The sequence below is a fragment of the Erythranthe guttata genome, chromosome 3 (genome assembly GCF_056151865.1).
Source record: "Erythranthe guttata isolate IM_541 chromosome 3, IM_541, whole genome shotgun sequence".
Classification (NCBI taxonomy): domain Eukaryota; kingdom Viridiplantae; phylum Streptophyta; class Magnoliopsida; order Lamiales; family Phrymaceae; genus Erythranthe; species Erythranthe guttata.
Window position 1 is genome coordinate 15,779,578 of NC_142535.1, and position 18,418 is coordinate 15,797,995.

The 18,418-nt window shown below is 38.1% G+C and overlaps 2 protein-coding genes across 2 annotated transcripts; both read right to left on the bottom strand.

The window, feature by feature from the left end:
- Positions 1–311: 311 nt before the first annotated feature.
- Positions 312–2,395, bottom strand: LOC105956456 (V-type proton ATPase 16 kDa proteolipid subunit). Its single transcript, XM_088815671.1, has 3 exons — positions 2,182–2,395; positions 1,786–2,071; positions 312–794 (listed from the first exon to the last, which is right to left on the bottom strand). Exons 1-3 carry the CDS (start codon positions 2,258–2,260, stop codon positions 662–664), a joined length of 498 nt encoding a protein of 165 aa, XP_088671797.1. The 5' UTR covers positions 2,261–2,395; the 3' UTR covers positions 312–661.
- Positions 2,396–4,646: 2,251 nt separating this feature from the next.
- On the bottom strand, positions 4,647–15,452 carry LDL3 (LSD1-like 3). The gene is made up of 9 exons (XM_012980307.2): positions 14,786–15,452; positions 12,546–14,380; positions 11,655–11,796; positions 8,422–10,761; positions 8,224–8,317; positions 7,523–7,866; positions 6,084–6,800; positions 5,913–5,987; positions 4,647–5,162 (listed from the first exon to the last, which is right to left on the bottom strand). Exons 2-9 carry the CDS (start codon positions 14,276–14,278, stop codon positions 5,079–5,081), a joined length of 5,529 nt encoding a protein of 1,842 aa, XP_012835761.2. The 5' UTR covers positions 14,279–14,380; positions 14,786–15,452; the 3' UTR covers positions 4,647–5,078.
- Between the last annotated feature and the right edge of the window lie 2,966 nt (positions 15,453–18,418).

Below are 18,418 nucleotides of genomic sequence, written 5' to 3' on the forward strand. Positions count from 1 at the left end.
ATGAACTTTTAGCTAAGATAGATATTAGAGTATCTTCTCCTCGTTTAAGTTCTACGAGGGACTATTAACAACTTTTCCTATCGAAAGAAAATGTACGGAGACAATATTGTCGAAAAAATATGATCGAATCAGTTTTACTCATCCGGATAAACAACATTTGTCCGACGATATCTTGCTAAGTTATTTGCTGCATATTCACATTTCACCAGGAAAATTAACTACTAAACCAATAGTTAGGAGAGTCACACCATACCTTCGATAAGGCCCAATGCTGAAAATGGAACCACCATAATTATTGGAGTTTAAATATTAAAAAAGAAAATCGATTGGAGTTTCACCAAAATAATACAATGCTATTGTTTTACACAGATCAAATAGGTTTCTTGCAAAATAAAGCACCACAAGCAAATACGAAAGAAAAAACATTATTCAGGGAAAAATCAATTTTTCTCATCTACAATCTACCGCCACGGACATCAAATGCTCAAATTCTTCAGGCCAAGCAATTGCCACACGCACAAATATAACACGCTCGAACCTAAAAAACACCGCCACAGACAATACTACTATGCTAGACAGGGGGGAACGTGAAAATAAAAAATTCTTACTTAATAAATAGCAAGAAACTGCAACAATTCTTGAGAGATGTGTGATCCTCTCTCTAGTCAGCTCTAGACTGACCGGCACGAGAAGAAAGGATGATGCCTACAATGAGACCGTATAGAGCCAAGGCTTCAGCGAAAATAAGGATAAGAATCATACCCACGAAGAGCTTCGGCTGTTGTGCGTTGGCTCTGTAATAAGAAATAATAAGATCAGTTAATAAGAAATAATATTATTAGAAACTCGGTTATGAATTATGACAAAAGAACAGGCAATAAATAAAGAAGCAATCCAGTTCCATTAGAAACAAAACCTATAATGAACATAATAGCATGATCAACTAATGCCTCGTTTGGTTGCCAAGATTAGATTAGGCAAGATAAAATTGAATAATCGAATGAAACCCAATTGTATCATTGGACCTTGGAAGATCCAATAAAAAACATGCCTAAGAGGCAAGATAAGGCATGATAACATAATATTTGCGGGTCGACCCGGTAAGTTATTGGGGATACCAAACATCAAACAAAGTCCCATTATTTAGTTAATCATGGCTAATCTCCCCGACCAAACGAGGCCTAAGTTTACTAAATTGTATACAGTTGCCATTCTCGCTTCACTAGATAGTGTAAATTCATAACCAAATTTTGACGAACAACGAGAACCTCCCATATTTAAGGTTTCGGAAAATCAATTTTTGTTTGCACTTTTTGTGAATATATTTGAATAACTTGATAGATTGGACTCCCACTGAAGAAAACACATAAGCACATAAGACGAGCAGGCATAGATCAATACCCTCACAATCGACCAGTAGAACCTACAATCTATTGAAGTTTCTATGGAAAATCGAAATAACTTAGAAATAAAAGATTTACAAGGGAAACAAAAAGTCAAATTAAAACATTCAAGTTACCAAAAGAATAATAAACACACAGTTTATCACACAAAGAACGCCAAACCAACAATTTCTTATAGGATTCGGCAACAAGCCACAATTCGACATCCCCACAATCCAAACGAGCAAGCAATTAGCAACAAAAACTTCACATCAATCAGCAACTCAACAATTACATACTAATAAGAACCAATACAAAAATCAATAGATTACTTAATGATTAACCATCCAAAATTAAATTAATGCCGATCTATGAAAAAAAATTATAAAATAAAAATAGTTACCTGACACCGGCATCTCCGACGATTCCGATGGCCATACCGGCAGCAAGGCCGGCGAGACCACAAGAGAGTCCAGAAGAAAGGTGAGCGTATCCATCGAAGAGGTAGTAAGACTTGGCCTTAGGGTTAATACCGGTACTAATAATAACAGCAATAATCAGGCCATAAATACCCAACACACCAGCCATAACCACGGGTACGATGGATTTCATCACCAGCTCCGGCCTCATCACACCCATGGACGCCACACCGACACCGCTCTTCGCCGTACCGTACGCCGCTCCCATACCTAATAAAAAAAACAGAGTCAAATCAAATTACCGCGCCAACATCCTTAGATCTAAAAAAAAATCAAAAAAACAGAAGCGGTAGAAGTTACGGAGGAGGAGCGCGGCTTACAGGAGAAGACGAGTGCCGCGGCGGCGCCGAGGAAACCGAAGAAGGGCGCCGTCTCATCGCCGCTGAAGGTTGACGACATGTTCGATCGATTTGGATTTCTGAGAAGATCGGATCTGAGGCGAGAAGTGGGAGAGAGAGAGAGAGATAGAGAGGTGAAGAAGGAGTTGAGTAGTTGGATGAATTGAGGCCTTTTATTATTTATTTATATATCTCACGACTGTCACAATAGTGGAAGGATTGTCCGTTAATATGATTCCCATGAAATTACATTTTTACCCTTTTCTTGACCACTCGTTATTTTTATTTATTATTTGATAATCTATGTTACATCTGAATATTTTAGCAAAATATTACAAAGTTGAAATTTCTAATAATAAATTCAAAGGGAATAATTGTTTTAGGCAAGGGGGCCGGTGATGATTGATGGCGTCAAAATGCACGGAGGCTTTCCGATTAACCCCTTATATTTTAGGGACATCGTAAAGGGAACATACGAACGTATAGCCTTCAATCGAGCCCCGAAAGAATATTGACCCAGATAATACGATGTGAAGTTCATCAAGTGTAGGGTCTCGATAAGTCTTATCTGAGTTTGATTGAATGAATTTAATCTACAATGAAATTTAAAATCTTTTAACTCTAAATAACAACTATGAGTTCAAATGCAAATTAAAGTTCTTGAAAGACACTTTCTTGGTTCTCTTTCATTTCTTCAAATTACTAATAATAAATGATACGCGTTGATTTCGGGCAGTAGAGAGAAATATTTTCTTGAACACTATATGCACGAAAACAAATATTTTCTTGTAATAACTAACGTATATTTCGGAGTAAAAGTAACCTTTTTCTAATGCACACAGATCACAGCGGAAGTAGTTAGGTGCTAGAACTGCAAAATCTCTAGCAACAAGACAATCTCGAAATGGCCATCACTTAAATTTACACAGCCCTCACTCGCCCACGGGAAAAAATAAATTAACAAAGGACAAAACTGCATATACATCCGGCTTCTTTCACTTCAGGCTTCAACTGTATTTGTACAATACATCTATTTTCGCCTTTCCTTCTTTTTGTACCTAAGAAACCACCTGGTAAAGGTTTTCAATGGGGCTCATCCCCAAACCAGCTATTTACTTCCTGCAAACATAGAAAACAGCCAAATTTACACACAATACATATCTCACATCCAGAGGACTTGATGAAACTACAAAATATCGTGCCAAAAGTTTTATTAGGGACTACAAAATCTGTTCAAGGAATGGCTGCATTTCCAGCGGAATTTAATTTCCCAAACTTTTAATTTCAAAATTTCCTGAAGTTCAAAGCGCAAATTCAAGAAATCCAGCACGGCCTTAAAAGAAGAAATGAGCAATTTACCAGATTCTTGAATCTCAATTGCATACCCTTGGATGAACTGTATCGCCAAGAGAAATCATGAACCAAGGCAGAAGAACTTGCCCCCATAGATTGTAACGACGAAAGATTCCTGTAATTGGTAAAGCAAGTTCACCATATTATGTCCACCTGTCAAAAAATCCAAAGGATGTGTTAGGCATTAAAGGCTATAGCTCATACAGAAGAGGACAGAAAGGGATCTCGATACATCCAGCTGTGAAAAAATGTAAAAACAGTAGAAAATTAAATAGGACTATCTGCGTAGGAATAGCATACTCGTAAACTATATCTGCTATATCCTTAGGTAAAAGTTTAGCACCAAGAACCTTCGAGATTCAAGAAATTTACCCTTACCTACTCTATCTTTAATCGGTTCGGGGTTTGGGCTGCTCGGGAGAGGACCATTCCTCCATGCTAATATTAACATGAACTACAATTATTTGAAAAGTGAGAAATCAGCACCTACTATATATACTTAAATCAGAAAAGATCATAGACTGCCAACATCTTAAACCCATGCAAGTAAATGAAGGCTTCTCGAGAATAAAGGAAAACCAGCAATAAATGCTAAAGCCATTTGTTGAGTATGTAATGTCAAAAAGTATATGTAAAATGGTCATCACCAAATCAATGTAAGCCACGTAGCATCAAACCCTTAAAAAACAAATTCCCATGATTGACAGTTGTATCAGTCACATTACCTTTGAGACATACAACCTTTGGAAAAAGAGGAGAAAGCTTCATACGCATCTCCTCCAAGATGACACGTATCTTGCTGACTAAAGATATAAAGAGCATTAAAGGCAGCCAACAAGCTCATAATTAGAAAACAAGGTTTGACAGAACGAAGGAAATGCATAGACCTTGCTCTTCCAAACAACAAATTATTTGTGTGTCTGTGTGTGTGTGTGTGTGTTTATATATATATATATATATATATATATATATATATATATATATATATATATATATATATATATATATATATATATATATATATATATATATATATATATTATTTATTTTGGAAGACAAATAAAAATAAAATTAGAGAAGAGAAGAGCAGGAAATGCTAGTAAGGAGAATCCTGTATATTTGTTTCCAAGAAACAATTCTAAACTGTACAACAATTCAAAAAGTTCAGAAAATCATTTCTCTTCTGAGTCTGGGAGAAAAAAGTTAGGGATCGGTTCTTTCTACCCTAAAGATACAAGTTTTAATTTTAAGGAACAAATTTCAAAAAGCAGCCCATATTAACAGGACTATTTGGCAAATGGAGGGCGAAAAATAAATAGATCTGCATGGCAAGCATGTCCAAACTTTGAGCCATTTGCTAAGTTGTCATGATATAGTCATATCTGCACTGAGAATGATAGCTACTCCCAACTTTTGAAGTAAAGAAGTAGGATTCACCACAGACTTTGGAGTGATCAGAAATCTTAAGTTAATTGGACCATAATTTAACAAGTCAACCCTTTCAATCTTGTGTACAGGAGCACCAGTTAATCCTTTCCAGAAGATCCTGATTTGGCATTGGTCTTCGTTGCCATATGCCTCTCAATCAGCATGTCTACAAATGCTCGAATCTGTCCACACAAAATGAAGTGAGGGATCTTGTAAAAACTTTATATAAAAAAATAAATAAATAAATAAACTGCTATCCAACAAGTCAAGGGAGAGAGGAGAATAGTCAAAGAATGTGGACTAATGAACTGGGGCACAAAATGAAATGAGCAAACACCAGAAATGCCATGTTAATTTACATAAAACTCGCCATAGCATGAAATAGTGAAGTAAAACAAATATGTTATGATGCCGAACATCCCAACCTTGAAGTTAAGCATGTCATTTTTTATTTTTCTTTATGTAGAACGGAGGATCTTGCATTTCTAGATTCTGTTCATAATAATTATACCACACAGAAGAACGAACAAGAAAGACACAGAAGAAAGAGCTAGAAAGCCACACCAACGTAAGCATGTACTGATATGATACTCATGGCCATGCGCATAAGATAGCTCCCACACAACTTAACAAATTATATGATTATATTTAATATATTAAACATGGTGATAATGATGTAAAAACACAGTCCCTTGTTATCATTTCATTGTTAGATCTCAGACTAATAAAATGCTTTTAATACAAAAAAAAAAAAAAACACAACTAAAAGACAACCAGTGCGTCATATGAGCCCCACTCTCCTCATGTCCGAGAGACATTCAAAGGAAGAAGATAATTCAAACCAAGTAAAAGAACAAACGAAAAACAATAATACTGAAAAGCAGATAAACATATTCTTAGACAACTCAAGTAATTAGAGCAGATGATCTGACCTTGTTCTTGCGTTTGTAATCAAGAAACTCAAAAACAGCCATTGATTTCTCGGAATCGGTTGTTTGCTCCATTACCTGAAATAGAATATGAAACAATCCAGATAAGATGTAGCGGCTAAACAGATAGACCGGTAGATGTAGAGGATAGATAAAGAATAGTAAGGATATAACCTTGGTAGCAGTTTTCTTCATTATTGACTTGTAACCTTCCCTATCAATTTTCCTTGCTTTATAAAGAGGCATGAGTAATGAAGCCACATAATCCACAACTGACTGTTTAATATGCTCTGTTCCTCTAAGTTGATTGCCTTTTGTTTCTTTATTTGTTGTCACTTGTGAGGCAGAGCTCTCATTAGCTGGTGCCTCGTGTTTCCACTTGCGCGATTGTGAACTCATGTTTGAATCCTCCTCATCTGTTAAGTGCATTGTCCCATGAGAGAAGCCCGAACTAGCAGCTGCTGCTTGACATTGCCATCTTTCAATAGCATTGTAATCTTTTATCCCCATGCTACCAGCACTATCAACCCATGCTTTTGTCAATAAACTGCTATCTACAGCTACACTTTCTCCAGAGTGCTCTCTGATGTTCAACTGATTAGCAATCTCATTAGAATGACTCCGCTGTGAACGATTATCAATCGACATTTTTGAACTCTCCAGGTTGACACCAGTGGCTGAGAAATCAACTGACCAATCTCTCACCCTGCAGTTTCTGGAATCAATTTCAGACAAACAATCTTGCCTTCCTAGTGCAGCGCCAGACCAGTTTTTTCTAATGTCAGGCTCATCCATATGGGCATGCTGTTCACGCATGGCAAATTTGTGAAATGAGAGAATCTTGGGAGGCTGAAGTGATGAATTACGGATGGCACCAGAAGAAGCATATGCCTACAGTATAAAAACATACAGGGGAAGTGGTCAGAGGCACAACAAAAGGAGAGTTATTTAGAACACAACCTAGTACCTCCATCCCCCCCCCCCCCCCCCCCCCCATATATCCAAATCCACCACAAACATAAAATACATAGATAAACTCAGTATATCGATATGCCAAATCTGATATCCAATCAAACGAAAAAATAAACATGTAAAGAGGGGGCAACATCCGGTTTGGAAGAAAAACTACAGGCGGATATGACATGAGCGATTTGCCTCAATCAGGATTTCTGCAGGAAAAGAAGCAGGGAGAGAGAAGCGTCCAAAATAATGGCTTGATTGTATAGAAAATTCATATACAGATCTGAAAAGGTCACAAAAGAAAGCAGGCTAGAAGAACAAATCCTTTTTTATCATAGAGCTGGAAAAAAAATGTTGGCCAACATCATAAATGAGTAGAAGGGTCATTTCTCATTGCTCAAGTTTTACACGTTGTGCACAAAACAAGCGGAAACTGGGAGTTCAGTCAAGTATGGAACCAAAAAGAACTTTCCATTCCTAAGCTTAAAAAGATGTCATAACTATTTGCATATCATAGACAGAAAGTGTGTAAATCAACGTGACTAAAGTCAGCATTTCTGAGAACCTCATAACAAATTAAACCTTAAATTGAATGTAACATATAAAATGTTTGACAATATCAAAATATGAAGTAGAAAGAAACACAAGCAAACCTTGGCAGCAGCAATGGCTGCAGCACGGGCTGCTTCTGCAGCAGCGAAGGCAGCCTTTTCTTCTTCAGACATGGGAATTTCACGATTGTCCTCCTCCATGGCATTTACCGATTCAACAGGCTCCTCAACCACTTTCTTAGTGCGCAGTGGTGGTTTTGCAAAAACTGGTGGCGATTTGCTCTTCAAATCCAGAGAAGCTGACTGCCTAAGAAGTTTAAGTCCCCTTTTAGAAGCCTTTTCCTTGCGAAAAAGTTCAACCCAAACGCTCACAAGCTGGCTAGCTATCGCTCGTATATCACGACTGGTATGTACACAGACTTTCTCCTTTACCGTTTTTCCAACACCTAAGTGAATTAATGAAAAATGAAAAATTATTGTGATTCCTAAAGTAAAGTACGCAGCAAAGATGAAGTTAAAGGTGACAATCATACAAACAAAAAACTTCGTACGTCATGAAACATATGTTACAGCTCCAATAAAAGTGCTAAACAATAAGTTACATTTCAAAGCTTGTCCTTATTCTTAAAATCACTGGATAAGAAATTCATGAAAAAATAAAATCACTCCAGGATTTTTCATTTAGAAGGACATATGTTATGGAGACAGGTTACTTGCAACAACTAATACACTCAAAACTAAGAGGAGTAAAAGAGAGAAGAAAAAGAACGGGGAAGGGTGGCAGAAAATATGAGTGCAACTACCTGATAAACGAACTGCAAGTAAATCATTTGAAACAAGTACAAGTAGTCGGACACAATGGCGCAAGAGCTGGGTTCCATCCTTCCCCATGGAATCCTGTCATACATAACATAATAAAATTAATACAATCAATCTATATTAAAGATCTAGTGTAACAACCCAACATTGGAGTTGAAAAGACAATAAAATAGAGGACTTACCAGAATCCATGAGTTAAGGGTGCTGAGCCCTTCTTTAGTGCTAGCAATGGTTTTCAAAACTCCAACGGGAAGGTTTAGCAACTCTTTAGCTAGATGCAATCTCCCAGCTGTGGTTTTTGCAGTGAAAAACATATCCTTTAGCATCGAGCCCCAACTGGAAATCTGGGACCCATCCAAAGACTTCTTGTACAAAATTTTTGAGAAGTCTACAGCATCAAGTCTCCTGATAATATCCTTTACTTCACTCCTTTCAATATCCAAATGTCTTTTTGCAGCCTCCATGGCCTCCACTTCTGCGGTGTAATCAGTTCCTGTATTCAATATATCAATAATGCGTACGGCCTCTCGAAGCCCACTCATCATTGCACCACCAACAGTGTCAGGATGCTCCTTGCATGTTGCTTCACCAGCAAAAAATAAACAGTTATCTACAGGCCTTCCCAGAATATCATAATCTTCTCCAGACGACCCCACGGCAACATATGAGTAAGCACCATAACTATAAGGGTCGTTTCCCCAGTCGGTCACTAAAGATGCAACGGGATCAGAAACCTTCTCTTCCCCAAATAGTTTCCGGAGAATAAGCAATGCATGACTCACGTGATCTGAAGAGCTAATACTTTGGCCATCTATTGCAGCCTTACCAACAACCAAGGCGATAAGAACAGGCGCCCCAACTGTTTTCTTGACATTCCAGAACATAAAGCACCGGCCCCGCTGATCTCTATCTTCAGCAGTAGCACCAAAATAATCAATGGTTTCATCCCAAAATACTTCAGAAAATTCCAGGACTAACTTATTTAGAACGCCAAACCCAAGCCTCTTGATGGATGAATATTTCCATTCGGGCAATGGTGGTGAAAATTTGATACTCTCCGCTTTCAGGCACCCAAGTGGCACTGTGACCAGGACTGCATCTCCTGAGAACTCCTTGCCGTTTGATATCGAAACTTTAACCTTGTTATGCAGTTTACTGTCTGCCTCACAATCATTTGTGCAATATGAAATATCTGTGACGACATGGTCGAAGTGAACGCAGATTCCTTCTCCAAGAGATTCAACAACAGCACTGTAACCTCCTTTAATCATACAATGAGCTCCACCAAATCCTCCATATACGTCATCCTGATTCCAGTTTGGTAGTGAGACTTCTTGCAGCAACGCCGCACAACCATACTCTAAGTGGGCGAAATGCCAATCCATGACTCTCCTTTCAAGAGGACTCAGGCCCTCTGATTTAGAAACCTGATCTTTGGAAGTTTCATCATCCATGGAAGACCTTTCAACAGCAACAGGAGTGTCTTCAGATTTACCGGATATTATTTCCATGTCATGTAGCGGAGAATTGGCCATACGCCGCCTTCTAAGACCGTATTCTAAACCTTCTTCAAGAGACATTTTCATGGCACGTTCCCCCTTCTCAACAACTAGCAGTTCCATGTCATCAAGTAGGCTATTATATTCTGATTCCAATGCTTCATCCAGATCTGCAGGGACTTTCTGACCAGTCACAGTATCATATAGCGGACAGTCACTGTTCAATACAGTCAACTCGAGTCCCAACTGAGCACAAATCAACGACGAAGGATCAGGTCTTCTTTCAGTGGCCACATCTGCCTCCACACCAGTGATGATGCTAGCTCCAAGATCTACGGGAACACTTAAAGATGATCGATCAGTAAAAACACGACCTCCTATTCTGCTCCTAGCCTCAAGCACTATAACATTGAAACCTTGGCGTTGCAAATGGCGAGCAGCAGTCAAACCAGCAGGACCAGCTCCTACAACTATTATGTTCCTTCTTGGTCCAGAATCATATAGTGTAGGAGTATATGCACAGTCCATGGACTCCGACAGAATACCAGAGCTGCCTTTGGGGAGCGTTGTGGGTATAGCACACACTGCTTCATCGGAAGGAAGTACATCTGGATCGACAGCAGGAACTGTTTTGCCATTTACATCTTCGCAGGAAGGAATTGAAACCAAACAATCTGAACTAACAGTTTCTTTGAGAGGTATAGTGTCGAGAGAATGGACTCCTTGACCATCATCAGGGAGGCATCCTTCAGGGACACAAAGGGCAGATGAATCTAAAGCCTCGAGATTGAGAAGTTCATGTCCTGTTATAGTTTTCCCTTCCAGGTTTCCATCAGCAAATGCACCATCATTGTTTTCCTTGATGGAAGTCTTTGAAATCTTTTGCTTCCCTGGATCATCTGAATCGGCACCAGGAAGTCCAGAAGTTTCTTCAAACTTCGTCTCTGTAAAAAGTTTCAAGTCGTGCTTGATGAAGTTTTCTACCTTCTCCTTTTCTAAAGGCACTCCAAAATTTATATAACCCTGTAGAATCATGTTCCGCCATATTAGAAAGTTACACAAAGGAGAATACACTTTGAATCACTGAAATTTATAAATACAATCACTAAATGAAAGAAGCAAAAAAATAAAAAAGAAGCACGAACAAAGGCATCATAAAGCCCACTCAGAAGATATTCAATATAAAGTTAAGAGGGAGTTACTTAGAAATCTCTCCCTGTAGTTTCCCTCTCTCCGTTATATTATATTTCTTCATTAAGAGGAAAAGACCAGTTCCTGTCTATGTCTCTAAAAATTTTCTTTTCCATGCATGCATTCTTTCTAGCATTTTCTCGCCTTTTTACTTAATCTGAAGTTAGTTATAAGAGCATCTGCATTATGTGTATTAACACAAATTTTAAGCTTGTGGAGGTTTAACATGGAATCTTCAAGAAAAAAGAATCAAAGTGCAAGAACAGAATTAGATTTGTCTTGTTTTGTTGCATGATCCTTATTAGTTAGGTACAGTTCTCTTCCTCTAATCCACATATTTAATCTAGATATCTAAATTGAAGTCTTTGTAAACATACTCAATATCCAGATTTCATTCACAGCCAAATAAACTGCATCGCTGTTCTCCATTTGAATGGGGGGGCATAATGTCTAAAACTCATAAACTGAAAAGGAGGATTTCCATCCATTTTTTTTAATGTTTTTTGGCATTTACTTTATGAAAAAACGGTTAAATCTTAATTTTCAGTAACTTGCTATGCTGTTTGTGAAAGTTAACAAACGGTGTAACTCTTTTAATACTTGACAGTAGCTTAATGTGGTTAACTGCATTTTGTCAGTTAAAGGGTGAGAAAGTGTTACTTCTAGCATCACTGAGCGAAGCAAATGGCAGTACACCATAATTTTAATGGAATCAGAACACTTACACAATGGTTAAGAAAGGTAAAGATATCTCTAAGGAGAGAAGTGCGTGGGCTTTCACCCATCGAAGGAGCGCCAGACACTCCAAAGTCAGCGAGCGTTAACATGCGTCTGACATCTTTGTTCCATACCCTCAAAATGTTGTTCCTGAAAAGCATCAATAATCAACTCCCATAGCCTATGAAGAAATAGTTTAAGAAACTACGAAAAAATGTGATGCACTTATCATCAGTGTGGCAAAAAAGGTAACACAATTTCATAGCAAAAAATTTGACTAGAAAGAATATCTATTGGGCTGCCAATTCAAGTTGAAAATTTAGATTTTCATTGCAGTCAAAAGGGAAAGAGACGTGTCTCACGAGAACTGCTTGTGGTCCAAGCAGTCATATTCTAGTGAGAACGCAGAAGTACCTCATCTCGGTATACAAGGTGGGCAGACTTCATATTCTCTCAAAATTACAGTAGACCTAAATCAAAGTATGAGTTGGGATATATATGATTACTGTCTAATACAACTCCAATTCAACCTTTTCTTTCACCTATACGTATCGAAAAAGCTGTAAAATTATGCACTAATGAGGTGATCACCTCATATAAGTAATATAAAATATTGCAAAACAGCCGAGTACTGCAAACTTACCTATATAAACATTTTAAACACAAATAATAAAAACAAACTCGGCAGACAAATTTGAACAATCAAATATAATTGAGAGTTGACTATCATACAGACTAACAGGGACTAAAGAAGATTTAAGTTTGATCAAGCAAGTATAATTGACTGATACACAAACTAGCACTAGCAATAACTAAAGCCTCAATTAGATAAGACCAAATAAACAATAACGACGGCATTCAGGAAAAGTATGGAATCGAACTCACAACCGGGTACTGACCTGCACTCCAAATATTCTTGTAGTCCACCTTTGCGCTTCAACACTTCCTTGAACTTGATTTTTTCAAGGGGACCAGCTGCACGAGCTTTTAGTCCTGCCGCTACAGCTGCTACTTTTCCATTTTCAGCATCCAAAGCAGTAGGTGATGAATTGAGTTTCTCTCTTGTTCTATCCACATTCTGGTTGCTTACGAAAAATTCTTGGCCTTGCATCAGAACTTCCCAATCAACATCACCCTCATAAGCCATGTCCCCGTGCCTGTGCTTTTTGGCATTACGTGCAGCTCGCTGGCCAACTGTAAGACTATTTTCTTTACTTTCAGGATCAGCTATAGATCCTATTTCTTCTGCACAGCTTCCATTAGCCTCTTCATCCTCAGAAGGATTGTAGTTTTTTGGGCATTGACCTTCAGGGAATACACGTTCCGATTCACTAACAACTTTTACTGGTGAGCTACACTCGCATACCCTGTCATCTGCCTCTTGTGAAGAACATGGTGGTGCAGGATCTCCGGATGGATGTTCCTTCTGCAACCTATGAAATGCAGATGGTGATGAATGGAGCTGAACTTGGCTGCAACTTTTTGAATCCAAGGCAGTATCGAGCCCGCTATCTATTTTCACGTCAGCACTATTTTTTGCTATGCCTTCGCACAAGGATGTTGACACCACCGAATCCTTTGCTTCCACATAATGAAGTACCTCATTGTTTATGTCGATGATATCATTAGTCGGACTTGGTTCATCCCCAATGGCTTGAGAGTTAATTTTACCATCTTCTACTCCTACTTCTCTAGATGAATCACCCAAGTCCTCGTTGGATCTCCATATCTGATTCATATCTGGTATACCAGACGAAAGCCCTTGGTCTGAGTCAGTTGGATTCCCCACGGTCAGATTTCCGCCTTCTGGTAAACTATCATCAACACTCCGACAATTCGAGGTTGACTTTATGGAATCATGGCCAGCAGGAACTACATCCCTATTGTCATCAGTCACAAGTAATTTCTTGACCAATTTTGAAGCGGGCGGAGATTTCCCATCAGGACCCTCGGAGTCAGCACCTGAATTCGGCTTTGGCCCATCATCGGACACTTGAGTTTCCTTTCCCTGCTTCAATCTCGAAGAACCATGAGATTTCCAAATCATCCCTGACTGCACCTTCTGATAAAAGGCAGACAAGGAATCCTCAAAAGCTTCACCCTCAGACTCTACATTACCTTCTTTTTTATGCTGCAGTTCATTATTTCCAGATCTACTGCAATCGACAGAGTTCCCAATCATCTTTATATCTATATCGACCCTGGATCTCTTATTTTTCACTTTACCCTTCGCTTTTAAACCCTCCATGACTGTAGATTTCCCAGATGATCCACCTACAGAAATTAAATTTGGATCTAACTCCTGATCCTTCACAGACTCGTTGTGAGATGGCTGCATTATACTCGTGCTCGATTCTTTCGCAGCCTCTATTGCAGATCCACCATCCTTTTTTGGACCCCTCAATTTCTTCCTAAAAATTGCCAATGTGTCATCCATACCACCTAATTCTTCATCCTCAGCCCCTTTAACCTTGTTTCCGCCACGATCCGCAACCAACTTACTTTTCTTGGAATTTCTTTTGCTTTTCATCTTTAAAAGTGTTCCAATAAGCTCGTCATCATCTGAATCAACAGCTATTTCCACAGGTTTAGACTTTCTTTTCAAACCCATTTTCTTCTTCTCCTCATCCATCACCTGAACCCTAGGGTTTCAACTTCCAATCCTCCTCCACATCAAACCCTAACCCGACCCTCTACAATTGAATCTCACACCCACCGAGCCAATTGACTGCCCCTGTATAAAGAAGAAGTAAATACTCAAACCATCATTTAATTTATCAGAAAAAAGAAGAAACCAAACATTCTCAATTCATCTAACATATCAACATTAAACCATCTCCATTCAATTGAATCTACACACCAATGGCGGGTTTCGACTTAACCCCTAATTCCCCCATTAATTTTTCCAAAAAAAAATAATTAAAATTTCCATGCATTCAAAATAAAAATCAACCACGTCAATGGCCGAAGTTAACAATGCTAAATTCAATTTCTCTTTCCTTATTCCCGACACCAAACATTAATTAAGTAATAAAAACTCATAAAAAACACGAATTGAACAAAAGCAACTCTAGGGTTCGTCAAAAAAAATCAGGGGCAAAACGAAAAGGGGGAGGAGGTGTTTGCTTGGGGATCAAACCTGAGTCTCTTGGAATTCCGCGAGTATGAGAGAGTGACCGGAGCCGCCGTCTGCCACCGCAACCGTTGATAAAACCGAGAGAAGGGCGCCGCACCTCGTCCTTTACACACACACACTGCAAAACTCTTACGTGTAGTGAAACAGATGCAGACAGATAGCAATAAAAATAAAAAAAAAATAACAGTGAGGTATTGTTGTTTTATAGCGGCAAAAACATTGCAATGAATTCTGCTTTTTTTGCTAAAAAAGCAGGGCGCAATCAATCCATGCTGATTTATTCAACTTCATTACAAGTGTTTGGAGATGAGATTCCTCTGATTACAGATAATAGGGTAATAATGAGAAATTTATTGAAATATGCCTTGAATTTGTTTTTGGGGATTGTTGGAGGGTGATTTGATTTGGGGGTGAATTTTATTTTTTTTATTTTTTTAATCAGATTACTTACTCCGTGCCTCTTTTGACTTGTAATTGTTTGTTTTTTTGGTTAGTATTTAAATTGCTTCAAGTAAATAGTATTTCTTTTTTAAGGAAATAAATAAGTTTATTATAATAAATAAATAAATAATATTGTGTTGGATAAATTTCAATTTCCGAACTTTTCCTATTTTATTGGATTGGAATTATAATTATATATTAAACAAATTGGACTTTTCTGATCCGATTTAATTTCCAAAATTAATTACGAAAAATTTCATTTTTTCCAAAAAATACACTTGTAAATAATATATATTATATAATATTTATTTTAAGTTTTTTTTTTTTTTATTAAACAGGAATTCGATTTAAGTTTTGTTGTTTAGGATATTAACATATTGAATTGTTGTTAGGAGTTTTTATTGGATATTATGATGTGGTTTCTTTTTATTGGAATGAATTTTTAAATTCCGAAAATTTTGGAATTGGAATTAGAATTGATTTTGTACTTCCGAAAATTTTTAGACTTTTTTCGCAAAAAAATAATTTCGATCCGATCCATTCGACTTTCACCCCTACATTTACCCAAAGGAGTGTAAATGGTTCGAACCAATTCATGAAAATCGGTGAATCAAACTCGACAAAAGCTCGAATTCAACGAACTCAATTCGGGCTTAAGAAAAAAAAATATAATATATCCACCAAATTATTTCATGTACCCTTCTACAAAAAAAATGTAATGTAGTTTCTAATTTAAATTAGAGTGACAAAATCAACCACATATTGTTCATTTGTTTCTTATCTTTGAACAGTGCATAATCAATATTATCACCATGCATTATTTTTTATTTATTTTTTGAAAATATATTAAGTGTATATTTTATTAATAAAAAATATTAAAAAATCTTACCTAACCCTTTACATTCCTAATTATAGTATATCATGAATTTTGATTCAAACGTGTTATTTCTTTGGATTATGCTTTTATTTTATTGTCAAAAAAACTGCTTAAATATAATTAATACGGTCTAAATAATTATTTAATTTAATACTAAAACAACTATTTCTCTGTATGGACATTCGAGATTGGTGTATTGGATCTTGGCCCAAATTTTGTTTGAACTCGGCCCGTAGAGAATGGACCGTTTTCTTTTTGGACTTGGATGGACGTTATATAGTTATATGTAATAGTGTGAAAATTAAAGTTTAAAACTACGCTATTGATATGCCAATTGGGTCAACCCAATAGGTCTACAATGTCTTTACATACTTGGTCAATAGCCCAATATTGAACATTATTACTGTCGAGGCCCAATTATCTTCAAATAAAGTTTTGGCCCGACAGTCTCAACTAATTGTACTTCAGCCCAATCAATAATGTATAAATAAAAGTTTAAACTCAATTCTTAAGGTACGTCATATTACCTGAGGAATACTATAACATGTATTATCTGGACCATTCTACTATTCGTACGTCTGACTTGAGCGTCGGAGGGGTTTCCCACGGATCGACCCCGGCTTAGTTCACGTGTTCTATGATCGCAGATATCTCTGGACCATCTAGCTCGTGAGCTAGTGATTCAATTGATCTCCTAGCTCATCCTACCTCAATTACTTAAGGTGATTTAATACTAGCATCAACATTTTGGCACCGTCTGTGGGAAGGCAGACAAGATCCCGTAGCGCGCAGGATGGCCTTGAGACATCTGCTCAGGGGGGTCGTGGCACTGCTAACAACCTCCCACCTCGTGGAGGCTCTGGCTTGCCATTTTTCCTCTTTCTCGTGCTCGGGATCCACCACGAGACCCTCCCCGTGATGTCCTACTAGATCCTCAACATGATCCACTTCTTATCGCTCCTTGAAAGGTTCAGATAACCGATGAGGACCTTCAGCGTATGATCGCGGAAGCTTCAACTCGTGCCACTGAAGCAGTGACACCATACATCATCGCAACGGTAGCCAACGCTCCTCCTCCCAAGGCCCCACTAGGTCCTCAACAGGAACCACTTCTCCTTGCTCCTCTAACGGTTCAGATAACCAAATAGAACCTTTAGTTTATAATCGCGGAAGCTTCAACTCGGACTGCCACAGAAGCAGTGACACAATACATCGTCACAGCAGGAGCCAACGCTCCTCCTGCAGCGCCACCCGTGGCACAACCACCGCTATAAAGTAACGACCACAAAAAAAGTGTGTCGTGAGCATCCACTTCGGACCATAGGTCTCGAATGCAACAACCCACTCATCGTGAAACGCGAACTGCGCAACATCGCCCACGTTCACCTCCAAGAGGCAAACGACTCTCCGTTACGAGCTCCTCCTTCCAACGATGCCAACGACATTTGGTGTATTTCAAGACCATAACATGGTTCGTGATCGTGCGTCTCAACTCGAGATATGCCTATTGAGCCAACCCAATACGCCTACGATGTCTTTACCTACTGGGCCACGAGCCCAATATTGAACACTACTACTACTGAGGCCCAATCACCTTCAAATAAGGTTTTGGTCGGACAGTCTCAACTAATTGAACTTCAGCCCCATTAACAAGGTATAAATAAATGTTTGAACTTATTCCTTAAGGTACGTCCTATTATATGAGCAATACTACAACATGTATTCCCTGGATCATTTCTACTATCCGCACGTCTAACTTGAGCGTCGAAGGGGTTTCCACCGGATTAACCCCCAGCTTAGTTCACGTGTTCTATGATCGCATGTATCTCAGGACCATCTATCTCGTGAGCCAGTGATTCACTTTGCTATCGCAGCTCATCCTATTTCAATTACTTAAGGTGATCTAATACTAGCATCATCAACTATATATTTTTTTTCAATATTTTACACGATTTTATTACTTGATGAGTTAATGTTTGCTCATTGAGATAAAGTTTATTGATTTTGTTGGTTACTGTTGAGTGTATACATTATACTCGATAAGCTTACTTTTACGAGGTTTTATGTTAGAATTATCGTGTATATGTACTCTGATTGATGGATGTTTTATAAGTGAAAACGAGATTTTGAGGTCTATGCGGGCAAAATGAATGAAAAAAGATAAGGAAATTCGAAGAGAAGAGAAATAAAAAGTTTTCTTCACAAAACTTGGATTGTGGTTCGAGAAGAGACAAAAGGCTGCACCTCTGTCCATGCAGTACTGCGGTCCGAGAATGAATGCAAATTGCAAGACCGCATTTCGAGGATCGTCGTATTTT

Coding starts and splice junctions, on each gene's coding strand:
- LOC105956456 (XM_088815671.1), bottom strand. CDS start 2,260: ATGTCGTCAACCTTCAGCGGCGATGAGACGGCGCCCTTCTTCGGTTTC. Junction 2,072..2,181: donor CGCGGCACTCGTCTTCTCCT/GTAAGCCGCGCT, acceptor TTTTTTTATTAG/GTATGGGAGCGGCGTACGGT. Junction 795..1,785: donor GTCGGAGATGCCGGTGTCAG/GTAACTATTTTT, acceptor TTCTTATTACAG/AGCCAACGCACAACAGCCGA.
- LDL3 (XM_012980307.2), bottom strand. CDS start 14,278: ATGGATGAGGAGAAGAAGAAAATGGGTTTGAAAAGAAAGTCTAAACCT. Junction 11,797..12,545: donor CAAGAATATTTGGAGTGCAG/GTCAGTACCCGG, acceptor GATGCTTTTCAG/GAACAACATTTTGAGGGTAT. Junction 6,801..7,522: donor CAGCCATTGCTGCTGCCAAG/GTTTGCTTGTGT, acceptor TTTATACTGTAG/GCATATGCTTCTTCTGGTGC.